The sequence below is a fragment of the Parus major genome, chromosome 7, assembly GCF_001522545.3.
Source record: "Parus major isolate Abel chromosome 7, Parus_major1.1, whole genome shotgun sequence".
NCBI lineage: Eukaryota > Metazoa > Chordata > Aves > Passeriformes > Paridae > Parus > Parus major.
This window is the reverse complement of record NC_031776.1, coordinates 2,607,882-2,626,433: the sequence shown is the minus strand read 5'-3', so window position 1 is coordinate 2,626,433 and position 18,552 is coordinate 2,607,882. Positions and strand designations below refer to the sequence as shown.

Here is an 18,552-nt window from a genome sequence, read left to right as displayed (position 1 = left end):
GCCACAGTCACGTGCCTCTATGAAACACATAAACCATTCCAGTAATGCTCTGAGGATTGCAGCTCTGTCCAGAGATCTTCAAAAGATCAGCCTGCAAAGATCAGAACTTTACAGAGCAGCGAGTAACCTACCCAGTGAAGCATTCCTGCTTTCAGGAACCTCAGCACTCCATGGTGATGGCTGCCTGTCCTTGGCTACTCTGGATGAGCTCCCGTGCTTCCTGTGGGAAAGAAGGAAAAAGGAAAAAAAGAAGGGACACCTGTAACAACTGCCAGAATTTCTTATCATTAACTTACTGCCTTAATTCAGAAGGTGTCTATGGCTGGATTTCATGGCAGGTGTGTTGAAATCTGAGCAATGCAAAAGTCTGGTTCCTTCTGGAGGCCTGGCATGTATCTTGGGGAAGCAAATCTATAAAGTGCACGGCCTTACCAAGAAATCCTTCCAGACAACAGGACCTTACTCATCCATCCCAAACATTCCACTACAGCAGAAAAAAATGGAAGAAGTTGTTGCTGAGCTTGGTTTTTGGACTTGGTTCCCTTTTATTAAGGGAAATTTCAAGCAACCATACCACACACACTTCGGTAAATGCCTCTAAGGAACAGAATCAAAGGTGAGAACCTTTCCCATTTTCTCTGCTGACCTCTGGTTGTACATAGTTTTAGGGCAAGTTATAAAACAGTTTAACAGGAGCTTCAGTGAGTTGCACAATGGGAGAGGAGAAAAACAGCCTGAATTAGCTGAATATTACAAAACAATATATCCAGGTCATGAAGGGCCACAGCTCAAACACTTTGTGACAAACTCACCAACGGGGATCCTGCACCTGAGGCAGAGCTGCACCTACTCATCTGAAGCCTTCCCCTTCCCAAGGAATCTTTTCCTGAGGTTTTAGACCCTGCTGCATCCTTCTAGTTTTGCTGTGACTACTTAACAGTTGGTGTTTTTCCTTGTAGAACACACCAAGGCTGACACTGACCCTACAAGGGTAGGTATGGCCACATATCTATCATGATACTTCCCACAGACAACCTCGAGCATCAAGAGTGGTCAAGATGCTTGTTAATGACTCATGTTCTTGATACAAAATTAGGCCAAATGTTTTGATTTTCATTTGGCAGGAAAAACCACCTATTTCCTAAACAGCTTTTCAGAAACCAAAAGCAGAAAGCAAGGAGGATTTGTAGCTATTGAAGCCCATGGAAGACCTCCAGCTTTGGCACTAGAAGCTCCCATTTCTTCATTTCAATACCCCAAATGAACCATTGTTTAGCATGCCCAGGGAAAAGCAATGACACTGAGGAACAGAGCTGTGAATCCAGGCATCTGGTCTCCATGTGGCTTTGCCTTCCCTCCTCTCTTCTGCTGCATGACCTTGAATTTTATTAGGATTCACCTTGTGCAATTTCAGTTGCCCACAACCTTAGACATCCTTCCTACTCATGGAGAAATTCTGACTTGGCCTGGGAAATTACTCCCTCTGCACTAAGGAGGATCCTCAAGGAGCCACCAACCCCAGGATTGCCTGATGTGATCTCTGGTGGGGCCCATTTTAGCTCTTCAGACTCTCGAGCTCTGGCCAAGGGGGATTTTGAGACTGACTATGGAGCAGCCTCTCACCTGAAAGCAAAGATGGGCGATCAGGACATTGTGAGATGCCCAGATTTTTAGCTCTCCATGAGTCAGCCAGGCTGAGCATGTTCCCCAGTGGTCTGTCAGAACTGGGCAGCCAAGATGTGGAAACCACCCTGGCTGGAATGCCTCAAAGTAAATGCTACTTAACTTCAAATGGAACGTCAAGAAATTGAAATGGTCCCACTGAACATTTCCATTTTGGCAAACTGACATTCCAACAAAACATGCCAAGCCAGCTCCACACTGCAAATCTCTGTACTTTTGTGGGCAAAAATTGTTTCTGCATTCTCAGGTGTTACCCAACATGTTTGATGGCCTGCAGAGAGGACATCCATTCTGGCTGGCACCTGGAGGAACTCCTCAAAGATCCATCCAAACTTCCAGCCAAAGCATCCTGAACTGACCCCTCTAAGATCAGCATTCTGGGCTGCTCTGGGGGCCAAGTCTTATCACTGACCTGACCCACAGTCATGCAAAAAAAATGTTCCTTGGCTTTGATCTGGGTAAGCTGAAGAGTTTTTCTCAGGCACCAAAATTCCCTTCAGTAGAAGATTCAATCCTGAATAAGTGGACACATTTCTGAGAGCTGTTCCTAATGTGATTACTTCTGAAGTGTCCAGTTGCAGTTGATATTCTCTTTTCTAAGTGTCAGACAGCTGTTAGAACAGGTAGTTGAGATATATCTGCTGTGGACAAACTTGTGCACAGATACAGACATTCATGGATGCTCCCTCCCCCTCAAAATAGGCTTTGTTTTACAGCTCTTAACACCTAGAAATATTCGGACTCCCTTACAGTCTGAGGGATGAGATGTCATTAAGCCTTGGCAGCAAATCTTCTGGTGTGTATGGTGTGCCCTTACACCTGGCATCGGAATCACACAGCACCGTTTGCAGGAACGGGAAGAAGCCTGCGCTGGGAAGGTTTCGGGGTGCAAGATAACCTGGAGGAAGAAAGAGAGAGAAAATGCCATTATGACAATGAGGACATGCACATTTTCACCACATGTTCCTGTCAGGATGTGCTGTTTTCCCTCCCTAAACAACAGGACAGATTCACAGTTTCACTGGGGCTCCTTTCACTGACTCCACCCTGGCAGTATCGTCTGCCAAACCCCACTACAAGCACCTCCTCAACACTGACAAAGCCATCACAGGCTATTTAATCATAGAATGGTTTGTCTTGGAAGAAACTTTGAAGGTTGTCCAGTTCCAATGTGCCTGCCATGGGCAGGGACACATCCCACCAGACCCAGCTGCTCAGGGTTCCAGTTAATAGAAAGAAGAGCCAAGTTATTTGTTCATAGGATACCTGTTGGTCCTGAAGCAACTGCAGATTTCCCCCCTTCACTGCAAAATCCAAGAACAGGAAAGAAATGAAAAAATCCCCCTTGATTAAGATAGCCTAATTCTGCCTTTAAAAAACAAAATAAAGTAAAAGCAGGCACATAGCCAGAGTGACCTGAGGCTCCCATGAGAACACGTTCTCCAGCACTGTTGGATTGGTTTCTATGCAACACCACAATCTTTATTTCCAAGCCAGGCTGTTAAAACAGGGCTTTGTCTCAGCTTTTACCACAGGAAGGGGCAACACCAGGACCAAGAACACCCTTTGCCTTCTGTGCAGAGCTGCCCCAGGGAGGCAGAGGAGAAATCCATCACCACCACACCCCCTGTGTGTCCTCCCAGCCCAGAGCAGCTCCAGCACCATCTGCCTGGTCACCTGGGATGCTGGCAGCCGGTGCTGAGGGATGAGATCTGTGTCCCTGTCTCCAAGTGGACCTGAGCAATGAGACACTTGAGTATTTTATGTGCCACTTGCCCCGTGCTGCTCACTGCCAGCCCACAGAGTTCACAGCTGCTCTTCCTCTCGGAGACAAATGCTCTCATAAATCTCTAAACTCTTTTGCTGGATCACAGCAACGTATTATTTCAAATAATCATTTGGAAAATTACCAGGGGAAGGACACTGCTATTATTTCTGCTATGGAAAGGAGCCAGATTTGCTGAAGGCCTGCAGGCAGGCTTGTGGTAACTGATTACCTTGCTCTTTAGTCTTCAAAGATGACCCAAGACTCTCACGCAGACACAGCTTTGTCTCTCACCCTTCCAACAAGGACATGGTACTACATTTGTACACCATTTACTCATTATAGCAGTGGTCAGCCACCAGATGCTCCCAGGTTTGGCAGGGGTAGGTGGAATGCACGGCTGTTGGTCCCCTTGATGGAGACTGGATTTTCCTGAGCTTTCCTCAGCACAGTTGGTCACTGCATTTTTGGGTCACAACACAAGAGCTCATGCTTTAGCATGGGAATTCTCACTGCTTTGGGCAAAACAGCAACTGGCACAGAGACCTCTGAAACCTGCAGAGGTACAGGCACCCATTTTGATGGTGGTGTGATTCTCCTGCACACCTCAGTGGAGAGTTAGGAGTACAAGAGAAAATTAAAGGACATGGATACCTGCCAGAGGAAAAGGTTCCCTGCTGTGGGAAGCTTCCCCCAACACTCCCTGCATCCCTCAAGCCACCCCAGGAGTTCCATCCCTCTCTCCCTCCTTCCCTCAGGAGTTACACAGCTGGCTGAACAAGCTCCTGGTAACCACAGGGCTCTAAGGGCAGTAAAAGAGCTCTCTTGTCCCTGCAGGCAGAACTTCTGGTGTTGGGGCCACAGGACCAAGCATCCATCAGTCTAAAGGTGTTGTAAGGTAATTAATCTGCTGCCCATGAGGGAAACTCTAGAGCAGGACACTTTAATCTAGAAGGAGCCTTGTGTGAGCATCCCTGCCGTGTCTGTGGTGTTTTCCCTTTGGGATCACCAATTACAGCCCTGCACAGCGTTCTGCACACATGGGCATTTCCCTCTCATCTTCCTTCTGATCTCCCACACCCTCTTTCCCATGCAGGGCATTGACTTGCACAACAATCCAAAAACACACACCACAAGATCTCACTGGATCAGTATCCCTACCAAAATGAAGCTTCAAAGATGTGGGAAGCCATGAGGGATGCCTGGGATGGCGGGCATAGCCTCAGTGAGGTGTAGGAGCTCCACCCTTCACTGCCCTCCACATCTACCAACACCCACAAGCCAGGAGCTAAGCTCATGTCTCTCAACACACCAAGAACAGCTAAAACTGTGTAATTCCTCAGGGTAAGGCTGAATGGGGAACACAAGGATGGGTCTGGAGAGCAATGGTCTTCTCCAGAGACATGCAAGATGTTTACAGAGGTGATTAAGCAAGAGATCCTGATGAATCCAGATCAGAGGAAGACCCTTCCTTGAGGTACAAGGAGCAATAACAAATTTTAGAATTGGACTCAAATTTGGCACACTTTGAACAAAGTGGACAATTAAACAATCAAGTTTTCACACAAGTGAAGTGTTCAGTGTCAGAACACAGCAATGGCATTGGTTTACTCTTTTCTTTTGAAACAGCAACCCCAAATATAAAGAGCCAGGAATTTGTGACCTGAAGTTTGGAAGTGCTGCCGCTCGAGCTGGTGGCACAATGCCTGTGAGGACACTGTTGGCCTGTGAGGCTGAGGCACACTGAGGCTCTGCCAACTCTCAGCAGATGCTGAGCAGTTTGCTGGCAGCTGGCTGCAGCCATGGGGCCTGATCCATCCCTGAGTCACTGCAAGCATGAACCAGTGTTACCCCACGATGCTCTTGGCATGAGAGCAGTGGCAGTGCCAGGGAGGACTCTTCTGGAAGAGGCCTGGGCTCTGACAGCAGTTAGAGAATTAAGGAGGTTTTTTCAGAAAGACCATGACACAGAAAAATCCCAAATGTCTGGGCCAGATTCCCATGTGGTGTAAGTTAGACCCAGGCTGGTCCTCAGCCTTGCATCTGCTCTACAAATTTTAAAGGACAATCTTTCCACAGTGATTAATTTCCCAGCCTGGAGTATAACACCCCCACTAGTGGCCTCAGCAGTGTTTCTACTGTTGGGAATCCCTTAGTGTTCTCCTTCTCCCACTCAAACCTACAGCAAAGCCATATCCAAGCCCCAACTTCATGATCCCATATCACACACTAGAGAAGATCCACAACACGTAACAATTTTTATTTATCTTTTTTTCCAATCTCCCCACTGCCTTTAGCTTTAAACCTCTTAATTTGCTAAAACTACAATTTCTCTTGAAGGGGAAATTGCCTATGAGTCAAGGGGGAGAGATCACTGCACCCACTGCTGCCACATGTCTGAGCTGAGAGATCACCTTCTCATATTTCTGGCCAAATTGACACCTCTGCAAACAAAATCCAAGCCCAGATCTGTAACCTGTTAGCAAAGACTGACTTTGGGTCTGCCAGCAGCAGAATCCCAAGCACAGAGGCTTTTACTGTGTCTTCTCACAGAGTTTGGATTTCCTACCCCCACTGAGAGAAGGGCTCCAAAATGAAGGGAAGAGGCATCCCAAAGGGCAGAGGAGGCCAAGGGCTCAGTGCTGCATGGGCTGGTTCTCCCTGTTCAGTAGCATCTAACCAGGCCAGCCACATCTCCAAGAGCTGGAAGAAAACAAGGCATGCAGAGCAGTAATAATAAACATAAGATACCAATTAATGCATGCATGCCACTGGAAATTCTGGCTTTTCCCCATTTGTTATCATTAAAAAAAAAAATAAAAAAATAATTTCTCCCATTTTTCTGAATGTTGTAAATTCCAGCACGCTTCCCTGCAACATGAACAAAACATTTTGTTTTCTTCAGGTAAAGGTGCTTGGTATAATAACAATGAGAAATGTCAGGATGGTTCTAAATGTCATACAAGAGGGATGAAAATTACTGTTTCAGTATGGTCTATAAGATTAATTGAAATTGACCCAAATGTTTAAACCTAAATGGACTGTGTTTCACATTGCCACATTGATTTTGCTGCTTCCACTGCACTGAGGTTTGTGGCATTTCCATGATAGATGAGTCCAGCAATTTGCTGATCCAGCCAGGAATTCAGCAGATCAGAGGCACAGCACCACAAACACAGCAGCCCCCAGCTGACTTTTCCTGGTTTCTACCCACCCCTAGTTTAGTGTCGTATCACCACCACTCCTTGGGCATGAAAAAATTCTCTTGCCTTCAGAATTCACACACTCTGACACTTCCTATGCTCGAAGTCCTTCCAAATCCCTCCCACAGTTCATAAAAAATCCATACAAGCCTCAACTTTGCTACTGGTGAATTGGAAGCACTAATGATCAAATGGCTTCATTAGGAAGTATTGTGTTTAATTGAAAATGCATTCAGTCATCGCCAAATCAAAGGAGCCAACATCATAACTGGGACTTTTCAGCTAGGGAAAAGGTGGCCAAAAAGTGGTTTGATAAGGAAAGAAATAAAGTTAGGAATCAGTGATTAAAAGGGTGAAAAAATGATCACCCCTCACAACACAGGGACAGCAAAACACAGTGAGATCAGGACATAACCAGCAAACAGGACCAAAAACACCTTTTGGTAACAAATACCAAAATGTTGTAGAACTTACTGCCATGGGATAAAGCAGACATTGATTTCAAAAGAATTAGACAAATTCACAAAAATAGACTTGTCAGCAGCTACTAAATATGATCACTTGAATTAAACCCCTTCAACTTCTGGCTGAAGAAACCTTAAAATTTTCAGGATTTTTGTAGTGGAGGGAACACTCTGTGCTCTGTGTTCCTACACCTCTCCAGAAATCATCCCTGAGCAGTGGGGATCTAACCCAGAGCAGCAAAAGACCCTGAAGTGTTTATCAGCTGTGATCCATATTTATCTCAAGAGTCACAGTAACTTCTAGTGAGGATATTTCCTGCTCTGGTGACCTCCTCCCAACCTTCTGTGCCGAATTTTATCTGTGTTTGTGTACACACAACCTCCTGGCTTCCCTTCTAGCCTTTAAACTTTATTCCTCTGCTTTTTTCAACAGCCAAAAAGACAAAAGTGTCTGTTTCATGATGTGACAAAGATTCTGTTTCCCTTCAACCACGTGCAACTTCCCATTTCCAGCTTTGTTTACATCTATTTATCAGTAACAACTTAAGCTGCCTTTTTTTTTTCTTTTCCTTTTTTAGCTAATGCTAGGGCTTTCAATCTATCTCCAAAAACTAAACCAAATCATCAAATCTATGGGATGAGATTAATTTTTAAGCAGGGTACTTTTTACACATGAATACCCAGCTGGCTTATGCCTTACCTATTAAAAGAGAATATTTAATTGTCCTGGCACTTCTTTTGCTGTGACATTTTGGTGCAATTATTTTCTATCTAATTTGACCCTCCCCTGGCATAATTTAAGGCCATTTCCTCTCATCTTTTCACTTGAGACATGGCAGAACAGATTGATCCCCACCTCACTACAGCCTCCTTTTGCATCTCCTGATTTTTGAAATGAAAGCTCAGCAGGACCCTGGATAAATCCATTCAAGCCCCCTGGACACCCAGTGTGGCTGGGTGAAATTCAAAACCTTGCATTTTTTTATCATTACAGCAACAGGATGGTTGTTTTCTCATGATGTCCTCAGCTGCCTGCCTAGGACACTGCAATCAAAGCAGCAGACAACTCACAGCCAGACTCATCCTTCCCTCTGTGGCCTCCATGGAAGAAACATTTCATTTCATTACCCAATTCTTCCCCCAAGCACTTCAGGCTCTGCAATAAGACCAGCCTAGAGCAGACACCTTCTTCTTCCACACTTATTAAGACTGGGCAAGCTGGTTTTGCTGGCCCACAAACTTTCCACTTCCACCTTCTTATTTAATGAATTAAAAATCAGTGCTTGGATCTGATCGCATCGGGTTCATGGACCGATCAGGGAGAACATAAAGAGCAGAGAGCATAAAAATCACAAAGGAGCTAAAGAGCAGCAGGTGTAAAGGGTGGAGAAAGAACCTCCAAACCAAAGACAGGAACAAAGGAGAGGAGGTGGAACCTGGAACCCTTCAAAGAGGTATTGCAAGGTGGGGAAATGAGAGGTGCTGTCTGCACCACGAGGCAGAGCTGAGGAGGTTGACAGTGCTAGGAAGGGATGCTCCGCTGCCTGAAGCACAAACACACCAGGAGAAAGCAGGAACTGCACACAAGCCCTTTTCCTACAGGGCTTTTTTTAAGCAATATTTAATACAGACAAGGCTAACCTGGTCTTGTAACACAGCCAGGTTGATCTTGTATGTATGAGCAGCAGGGGACTACCCAAAAAAGACCAAGGAAGAGAGTCAGGACACTCCCCAGCAAGAAACTGGAACCTAAAAGCTTAAATCCATATCTAGACTCTTGCAAAAACAACTGCACAAAAACTGTGTTTACCCAACCAACATCTTTCAATTCTGAGCACCTCCAGAGCCCAGGTTTAGATTCTTTAAACAAAAGTGACCTCCTTTCCAGAAACACACACATCAACAACTGCTAATTTCAGTCTAAGCCAAGCTGCTCAGCACCTTTGGAAAAATACTTCTGCCCTTTTAGATCCCAGCTCCTGGACTGAGATGTTTGAGGAAGTCAGTTAGAATTAAGTGACTGCCCCAAAATCCTGCTTCAATGAGGAAGGAAAAATTACAGTGGTAAGTCAGGAGTTCCCAGTTCCAACTCTAAACATCCTTCAGTCACACCCCAGAAGGTGGAAGAGTCTGTGGAATGAAAGGGAAGTGTGGAGATTTATGGCCAGGGAGGCATTACAAATATCACAGTGCTCTCTTTAAGCAATTGGTCTCCAAGCTAATGGGAAGCCATTATTATATTATAATAATTATATATTTTATATATATATATTGTATTATAATATTATATATTATTACTGTATGGCTGGGCACTGCTTCTACATGCCATATGTATATAAATCAATGTATATGTCTATGCCAGCAAATGTGGAGTTAATTAATATAAACCATACCCACTTCAGCTCTGGTTTAATGAAAAATAGGGCTATATGGCAGTCTGCTCCCTAGCACAACAGAATGAAACAAAACATTCATACCAAAGCCAGAAACCTGATGAGGCATTTTGCTAATCGCTGCAGATGAGCACAGACAAAAATCTAATGTGTAGAAAAGGGGGGCAAACTGGCACAATAGAAAGGGAGGGAAATGAAGCAGTGTAAATGAACACAAGGAGTGAGGCTGCTCCACCACAGGCAAGTGGTGAAGGAGAACCTGAAGTCTGATGTGTGCTTGTCTGTGTGCAGGATAGGCTGAACCCTGGAGGTGGATTATGACTTGCATAAATACCCATGACTTATCCAAATGAATGGAGTGGCCTGTGCAGCTGAACCATCACCCCAACTCCCTGTAATTAGCATGGGAGCCTATTATTTTTTCCACATTACTGGGAAAAGAGATGAGTACAGGTGCCTCCAACTAAGAGGCAAATTCCTATGAAGTACAGCATATTTTCAGAGATTTCTCACCTCCAGGCGAGACACCTTCTAAGGCATCGCAAATCTTTTCTCAGGGGCTCATACTGATTTTTCCAGCCAGTTCTGAACCTGCTCAAATCCTAGCTACCCACCACAATAAGACTGAATTCAGCTCAGGGAGAGCGGATATCCTGGGCCTTCCTTCTCCCAGGAGCACTGGAGCCAGGAATGAGAGCAGAGTATCTGTTCCACGCATTTCTGGCTCTAGGCTAGACCCAAACAGCTGTGCTGGTACTGACCAGCAGAAAAGTGACCAATTCTGATGATATTTCCCCAGAAAACTGGCTGCAAAGAGCAGCTTCATGGAGGACTCTGCTGCTGAGGCTCTCTCTGACAAACATCTCTGAGTGAATGCAATGCACCCTTGCAGGCATCTTCACAATTCTGGGGAAATCTGTGTGGAAATTCTGGGCAGAGGTGATGGGTAGAGAGTGTTTCACTGGGAAAAGCTCTGCCAAGGAACTCCCTGGCAGAATCTGGTGGATTTAAGAGCAGACTCAAGAGCACAGCTGCTTTTCATGAAGAAGAACTGTCTGTGACAGAGGCACGGGTTCCACAGCCCAGCTGTTTAACAGGGGTTTAACAGGAGCAAGGTTTGTCCCACATCCTCTCCACAGCCCAGCTGAGCCAAGTGGAGGGGTAACCACACCCAGGAGAGCTCCTACCGGGAATTTTGACGAGGTCAGACTGCCAGCAGGGGATAGGAGGCCAGCAGGAAAGGAAGAGATCGGGCGGGGAGGGTGTGACAGGGTGTGACAGGGCTGGTTAAAGCGAGGAGTGTAATTGGGCTCCTCTGCAGACTGAGTGGGCTGAGCCCTGAGGGACAGATTGTATCTCGTACACAGTTCCCATACCTTGCTAAAACCTGTAGGATGGAAAAGGACTCCTGTCCCTGCTCTAGAAAACAGGTGATACAGGCACAAAAGTCTGGATGATACCATCAAACTCAGTAGCTTTCACCTGCAGGCTTCCAGTCCAGTTTCCTATTCCACACATACACATCCCCATGCCCCCTAGCAAAGACAAAGGCTGAAATAAAAAGGTTAAAAGTCACAACTGCAATGTGAATAGTAAGTTGGATGAGGATTTTGTTTGTAAGACTCTGGGATCATCACAGAAACTGGGTATGCAGACAGTGAAATCTCTTTCATTTCTCCTCTGAGCAACAATCTCTGCTGACCTGGAAACACATCATCAAACCGAATCCCTGATTAAAAAAGAGAGATTGTTTTTTATACCTCCTAGATACAAGATGCTTAAGTTGTGAAGAAAATGATTTATCAGACTTCAGCTCCTTGTTTTCCTCAGTTCTTAGTTCTCCTGTGAGCATCTCTTGAATGGTGACATTTATTTGGCATGTCATTTCCCTCTGAAGCTCAGCCTGGCACAAGATCCCTTTGCATTAAGTGCTACACAATATAATTCAGCACAAGCAACTTGCTCCTGCAGGAAACCCTTGCCATTTGTTCACCCTTGACTGATATTTGCCAGGTAATTTCTCTACATAATCCTCCATCTATCCAATGTGTATTAGCTGCCCTTCAGAAGAAATTACTGTCTCGAATTTGAGCTGTTTTAATTGAAAAAAAAACCAAAAAAACCCAAAAGATTTAATGATATTTTTGTGGCCCTGAATACACAAGATAAGCTTACAGAGTGGGATTTTCTGTGGGGTTATCTCTAAGGCTCCATGCTGCTGATTCCGTGCTTCCTGACTTTTGTCTACCTGCAATAATCTCTTGACAGCAGAACTGGGAACTGCTTCTTGTCACTGCTTAACAACTCTGTCTTAAGGCAGGCATTGGAACTCAGCATAAGGTGAATTTTATGAATAAAATGAATAAAATTCCCTTCTGTAATAGTTTTCCTAGATGTGTCCACCCCCGCCTGCTTCTCTATCAAAAAGGAAAGTTCCCAAGTGAATTATCTTTTGCTTTTCAAGCAAAAAGTTTGATACATATTTTTTCCAGTTGTCAAAAAAAAAAAGAGTAATTGTCAAGCAACTGTTCTTATTTAACTGTTATAGCAGCAGAAACTGGCTGTTTGATGCTCTGGTTAGCATCCTTCTCTATTCCCTCAGGATTCTTAGATGGTCTCTGAAGATCTGAATGACAAGAATACACCAAAACCATTATTTTCTAGCAAAAAAAACTCTCTTGCAGTAGAGAGCTCCTATCATCCACTTCTAAGAGAGACAGATGCCTACTCACATACTTACTGAGACTTGTACTAAAATAAAATTAATCTACAGAAGGAAAGGGAACTCATCCAAAGATACTGCCCAAGCTTCCCCTTTCCTGCAAAGCACAACTGATGGTGCTACTTGCAGTTAATAAGATTATTCCTGTTAATTCATTAAGAAAGAGATGTGATCATCCAGAGCAAAAGAGCTCCGAATAAACAAAGATTCAAACTAATAACTGTGTCAAATAAAAGAATAAATATTTCCCCATCCAGATGGTTCTCTTGACATCCAATTTATCTGGTTTATTGGGGACAGGAAGTACAACTGATGGGGCAGCGTGGGAGGTCTGCATTTCCACACTTGGCAAAATCCAGGGTTTTCACAAAGTACAACATGTCAGGTCTTGCCTGCTCCAACTGGTTCAAGGGAATTCGGGAGAACCTGGAATATATAACATGCCTAAAGAGGTCTTTTGCTGACAGCAGATGGGCTTGGGGTTAAAAAATTATCCCAAAACATCAAGAATGTCCTTTCCCATTAAAGAATTCCTATGATACTTTCAGGAAGAACTTGCTCTGGCCCTCCATCCCTGCCTACAGAAGGAGGTACACAATGCTTCACTGGGATTAGGCTGTAAACTCTCTGCAACAAGGACTATCCTAATTGTATGTCTGATACTTGTCACAGGCTGGTCCTTTCTCACACCTCACAGAGGAACAAGGAGTTTCTAACCAGAGAATCACACCTGCCACTCACCAGGGTGAACATTCCCAGCGTTCAGATGTGGATTCCTTCCAGCCACATCTCACACATGGGATAGCTACAAACATTGGGAGCCAACTGCTTGTCCCCTCTGCTGCCAGGCACTGTCTCCTCTCCTCCTGCATCAGTCTCCCTGCCCCAAATACAAAGCCCCAACCTTGCCCATGCCAGGGCTTTGCTCCTGCCAGGCCCATGACAGTCCCATGTCTCTCTGCTATCAACCAGATGTTGAAAATCTTCAAGGTCCTTTCCAAGCCATACCATTCTATGGTTCTATCATTTGATTCAACTCAAAACTGACACTGTGAAAGAATAAAAAGCTCCCAATTGGATGAACTCTTTGCTCTGTAACTTCATGAACAAATGTTCTCAGGGCTGGGACATGCTTCTGATGGTGGTAAGGACTCACTGATCAGCAGAAATGCTTTAGAGCAGACCCAAGTGCATCTCTGCTCTGAGATGGACACTTCCTGACCCAAGGAGATGGCTTCCAAGTCAGAACCAGCTTGTGCAAAGTTTCACCCATTTGACCCCCAACAGCTATTGACCCACCCAAGGAACTGCTGTTTTTATTACAAGGGGCTCACATGCACCATCAGGTCCCAGGAGCCAAGCAAGTTATTACTCTTCAACTGAGCCTTAGCAGTGAGATAATTTAATGTGCACATTTTGCCTGTGGCATGCAGAAGGTAAAACTTCTCACATTGACCAGTCTCATGTTTGCCACCTCACCCCTGTAATCACACTTGCAGGCTCTGCCCTCACTATTTTACTGAGGAAGCTCTCCCCCAGCTGCCCTCTTCTCCCTCCTGGAGTTCATCCTGGAAATTTATATTGCTCTCTACCTAGCAGTATCCGAATAAATCTTGGTGAGACAGTTCTTTAAGGTTGTTTTCTAATTATAAAGCCAATATGAAAAAAAACACATGAGCAAAAACAACCTCAGAGGAGCACACACATTTTATTTACAGCGTGATGCATCCCAGGAAATCTCCACTGGAAACTACACAGAACCAAATTTGTAAAAGTAACAAAACACATCAAATGAACACATCAGTCACTGAAATGAGAACTAAACCCCACAGACATATAAACAAACCAGTTACTTACAGTTTTGCTGTGGCTCTGGAGGGAATTTGAGACGGATAATGGCCAAGATTATGAAAACAACCACAGGCCAGGAAATTAAAACAAACGACCATACCTATAAAACAGCAATGAAAATATATCGGTTACATTTGTAGCACTGACATTACCCAGAGCCTGTCTGGAATGTACAAGCAGAGCCCTAAGTGAGTTATAAGGTGCACTGTAAATCACACCTGTCTTGGCATGCATACAATTAAAATCCAAGCATTATCTATTCCGGAAGAAACACTACCGAAGGTTTTAAGAGCAAATAACAAGGCTGAAAGCAGCACAAGGTTTCAGTTTGATAATTATGGGGGACAGTGTTTACCCAGCTTTGAGACACTGCTATGTCACAGTAAAGGCATGCTGGGAAACACCAGCCAAAAGATAAAGCAGCTGCAGTGTGAAAGCTTGGTTTCACTTTCAGTGAAATGATGGGTAACTAGGACTTTGACTGAACTGTACCCCAAAATTCAAGTGTTTGACAAGCCTACAGCGTTTTTCCATTAAGAATTCAGCTGTTTTTCACAACCACTGGATCCTCATGGCAGAGCTGGAAGGAAGGATTTTCACAGTGGTCATTCACAAGATGTGGAGCTCAAGCACGGTAAAGAAAGGGGTTTATGGAGTTGTGCAACCTACAGAATGCACATCTGAACACCCATCATCAAGGAAAAAAACCTTTTAAGAGCTTCTGACTCCAGCAGTCAAAATCCCTGGCACCTTTCCATCTCCAGCAGTCCATACAGATGAGCTGAGATGATTCCCAGAATGGTTTTGGTTAAAGGGACCCTAAAGCTGATACAGTCCTACCCCCTGCCATGGCAGGGACACCTTCCACTATCCCAGGGTGCCCCAAGCCCTGTCCAACCTGGCCTTGGACACTGCCAGGGATGGAGCAGCCACAGCTTCTCTGAGAAACTTGTGTCAGGGCCTCATCACCCTCACAGGGAAGAAGTCCTTCTTAATATCTTATTTAAAGGGGAAGAGAAATCATGTATTATTCCCTAATGTGTTGAAAAAGACATGAACATGTATAGAACTCTTGTCCCTGACGTGAGGGTTGCCCCTTTCAATGGACAAGAATTAAGAAAACACTAGAATTAATCATCTAGTATAGTAAACCAATCTGGGGAGGATGCCCAAAATCTTAAAATACAAACCTTGGAGTATTGTGAGCTAGGAAATTGTAATTATTCAAAGAATCCCCTGCTTTTGCACTAGCTGGTGAGCTGGCTCCCATGCTGACTAGATTAAGAGTTTTCCATCCATCAGTAGTTAAACTGAAACTACTCTGCTACAAAATTGCTGTTCTATCTCCATGCCAATTTTTGGAACTGCAAAGATGTCTTTTTTCAAAATAATCCCGTTTTTCATCGTTGTGCTGTTATTTTTTTCAGATCAGCACATATTACTCAAAGCTGTTTTTCCAAAGTAATTCCAAGCCCATAACCATGTTTTAATTTCCTGTAGCACTCTCTGGAACATAAAGCCAAACAGACAGACAAACAAATCCTGGAGAGCAATTCAGCTTAAAGATGGTTGTTCTATAGCAACTCCATCCCTATCGTCCCTGATGAGGTGACTCAGGCTTGAAAGTAGGAGCAAATTCATGTCCCAAAAGAGGTAAGTGACAGACATCAAACCACAAGGCACTCCCCCACACACCCCTTTAGAGGGTGCTCCTATAATTTCAGCATTCAGCCACATTTTAGCTTCGACAGACAGTACCTTTCCTGCTTTTTATGTATACACTGCCAACTTGTAACAAGATCCATCACTGACACTGACATATTTTAGTAATTTTTTTATATCAGATGCTTTCCCTATAATCAGTCCCCAAACATGCAGTTTAACTGTGATTAATTCTCATGCAAATGGTATTATTACTGTGTCGTCCTTGTTTAGCACCACACAGGCTAAAGTAAAATTATGGGGTAACAGCACAGAAACTGATATTAGTCAGAAGCTGCCTAAAGGAAGGGCTGGACATCTGTCACATTCCTGGGACAATAAATGAATACTGATTGTTCCTACTCAGGAAAATTGTTGTCCCTCCCCATTTTCAGCTACAATGGTGTTATATTCCCCACTTTCCAGACATGTTTCCTCTCAGTTTTTCTGTCCTGTGACTTAACTGGATTTAATAGTAGCTGGGTAAATCAGTTGCAACATCACAGCATTCCCACTGTCCCAGGGATTTCTAGTGAACAAAAACAAGACAAGCACCTTGGCCAAACTGCTTTCAGGTGGAACATGTTCACTGAAATGGAATCACAACCAATCTCAATCTGCCTCTTGGGACATTAAGAACAGTGATGTAGGTTGCATAATCCCTTAGTTGCTGGATTATTTCACTGCTAAAAATTGATTTAATCTCTCAGAGTTTACTTAGGGTCTCTGGCTGAGTGCATGCATTTTCTGTCCCCCTCCTGCCTCTGTTTAAATCATGAAGTGCAACACGCAAGAGGCATCAATATCTCCAGTTCCCTTTGGCACTCAGACCCAGCTTTGCTCCCAAAAAGAACTGAGTTTACCTCTTCACACACTCCTCAGTCTGAGCAAGCTCCCTAATTTAGTGCAAGAGAGGAAATTAAGTAGGGCTGCAAGGCATGCCTGCCATGAAACAGTCAGCAGTGGCCAGATTTTTATTTTAATTGACATTTCAGTTCTACAGAGTTGATATTTCAACTCCACAGGAAACCAGAATTGCAGCAAGTCAGACTGTGGTCAGAAGCACAGGTAGGGCTTAGGTGGCATTTACTCTGGGTACACAAGAGCTAAAAGGGACCCAAGCCTTCTGCTTTTAACTAGGCTGTTACAATTTCTCTTGAGAAATTAGAGTTAATTTATTGGGATTCTTCTGCATCTCAGGAAAAGTGTATTTTGCAGCAGAGAAGAACGCTCCAAGGCTCACAGCACATCCACAGGAGTCAGAGGCACTCAGCACCTCTCTGAATCAGGCTCCACAAACAAGAGATAGGGCAGGGTAAGCTGCAGCAGACCTTGCAGAAGCACACAGTCACACAAGGACTTTCACTTCATCCTCACATCACGCCCTCCATGGCCATTTCTCTTTGGTCAGCATTTCCTGTGCCTGCCAAGGTTTCCATTCACCGAGACAAGTCTAAACCCCACCACGTTTGGGTTACTGGGGCACAGGTTATGGTGCAGCTCCCTGAAATTTTCTGCTGAAAATACCACACCCAGCTGTACCAAAACTGGACTGGGACAAAACTACTCTGCCTGGCTGTGCAATGCCTCCCAAAGGAACATTGGCTCCCTGATGCTGTTGCAGTTCAGATCACTCTCTGGACATTGCTGGCAATGGTTTATCTTTTGGACAGAAAGATCATTGGGGTGTTTGATTTGCAGTACACTGGACTGCACTGGAAATCTGTCCTACCTGCATCTCTCAGAGCTACTTTTTTCATTATCCATCCTTTAGAAATGGCTATGTGTAAGGGCAGCCCCATCACCCCCAGGGGCTCCTCAGAGGCTGTACACCTCTCACAGGGTCTGCTCACATGGCAGCAGGTACAAACTGCAGCCTGAACTCAGGTCTGCATGCTTTTGTCTGCACAGACACTGTCCCAAGGGAACAAGAGAGGCATTCATGGTACTCAGTCTGGACTCCTGAGCCCTCATGCATGAGCTTCACACAAGACCCACCTTCACTTCCCTGCCATTCCCTTCCTTCCTTCCTTCTGCTTCTACCACCACCCTCCCATTCTAACAGCACAACCTTCCTCTCTGCAGTGCTCCCCTTGCTCCTCAGCTCCCGGCATTCCCAGGTTCCCCCTCCTGCACTCCTCTGTTCCCACACTCACCAGCTGCCTCTTGACACTCAGCCAGTTCTTCCAGAGCAGGATCCTGAGGTGCTGGGAGAGCGCAGCCATCCTTGGCTCTCCTGACCGAAAGTGAGGGGGCTGCGTGTTCCTCCTCCCCGTGCTTAGGAGGCAAAAGTGGAGGCTCTAACCCAAAAGGGCATCCAGTGTCCGAAATCCAGGCCTCTGCCTCTTCCCCACAGCATAGCTCTGAAGCAGCTACTCCATCCACTTGTGGCTGCTGTACTCCCAGGAATTGTGGCTCTTGTCCTCACAGCAATAGCTCCTAGCAAATTCAACAGGTTCTTCCTCTCCGGGCGGGCGGGCAGATGCAGCAGCCTGCCTCCACTTGTGTTAATTACAATATCCAGCCTCTCCTGGATGCTCCCTGTCCAAGCCCTAACCGATAAAATGGATAGCATTCCAAAAAGATGCTTCTGCTTAAACAAAAGGTGATGCATGCCTCCTCCTCCCCATGATGAAACTCCCCGTCGGCCCACACAGCGCTTCTGCTGGAGAGGTGTCATCAGCTGCAGAGTTAGGCCCCTTGCCAGGCCAGTCTGACTTCCCCAAGTTCACAGGGAATGGCTGGGAAGAAAGCATCCACAGCCACAGCA

The 18,552-nt window shown here is 45.0% G+C and overlaps 1 protein-coding gene across 1 annotated transcript in view; it reads right to left on the bottom strand.

Moving 5' to 3' along the window:
- The window catches only part of ABCA12 (ATP binding cassette subfamily A member 12), a 78,885-nt gene extending 60,619 nt beyond the window's left edge, over positions 1 to 18,266 (bottom strand). Inside the window, 4 exon segments of the mRNA XM_015635530.3 lie at positions 132 to 220; positions 2,434 to 2,581; positions 14,088 to 14,181; positions 17,939 to 18,266. Coding sequence (XP_015491016.1) covers positions 132 to 220; positions 2,434 to 2,581; positions 14,088 to 14,181; positions 17,939 to 18,007 — 400 coding nt within the window. The 5' untranslated portion in view covers positions 18,008 to 18,266.
- Between the last annotated feature and the right edge of the window lie 286 nt (positions 18,267 to 18,552).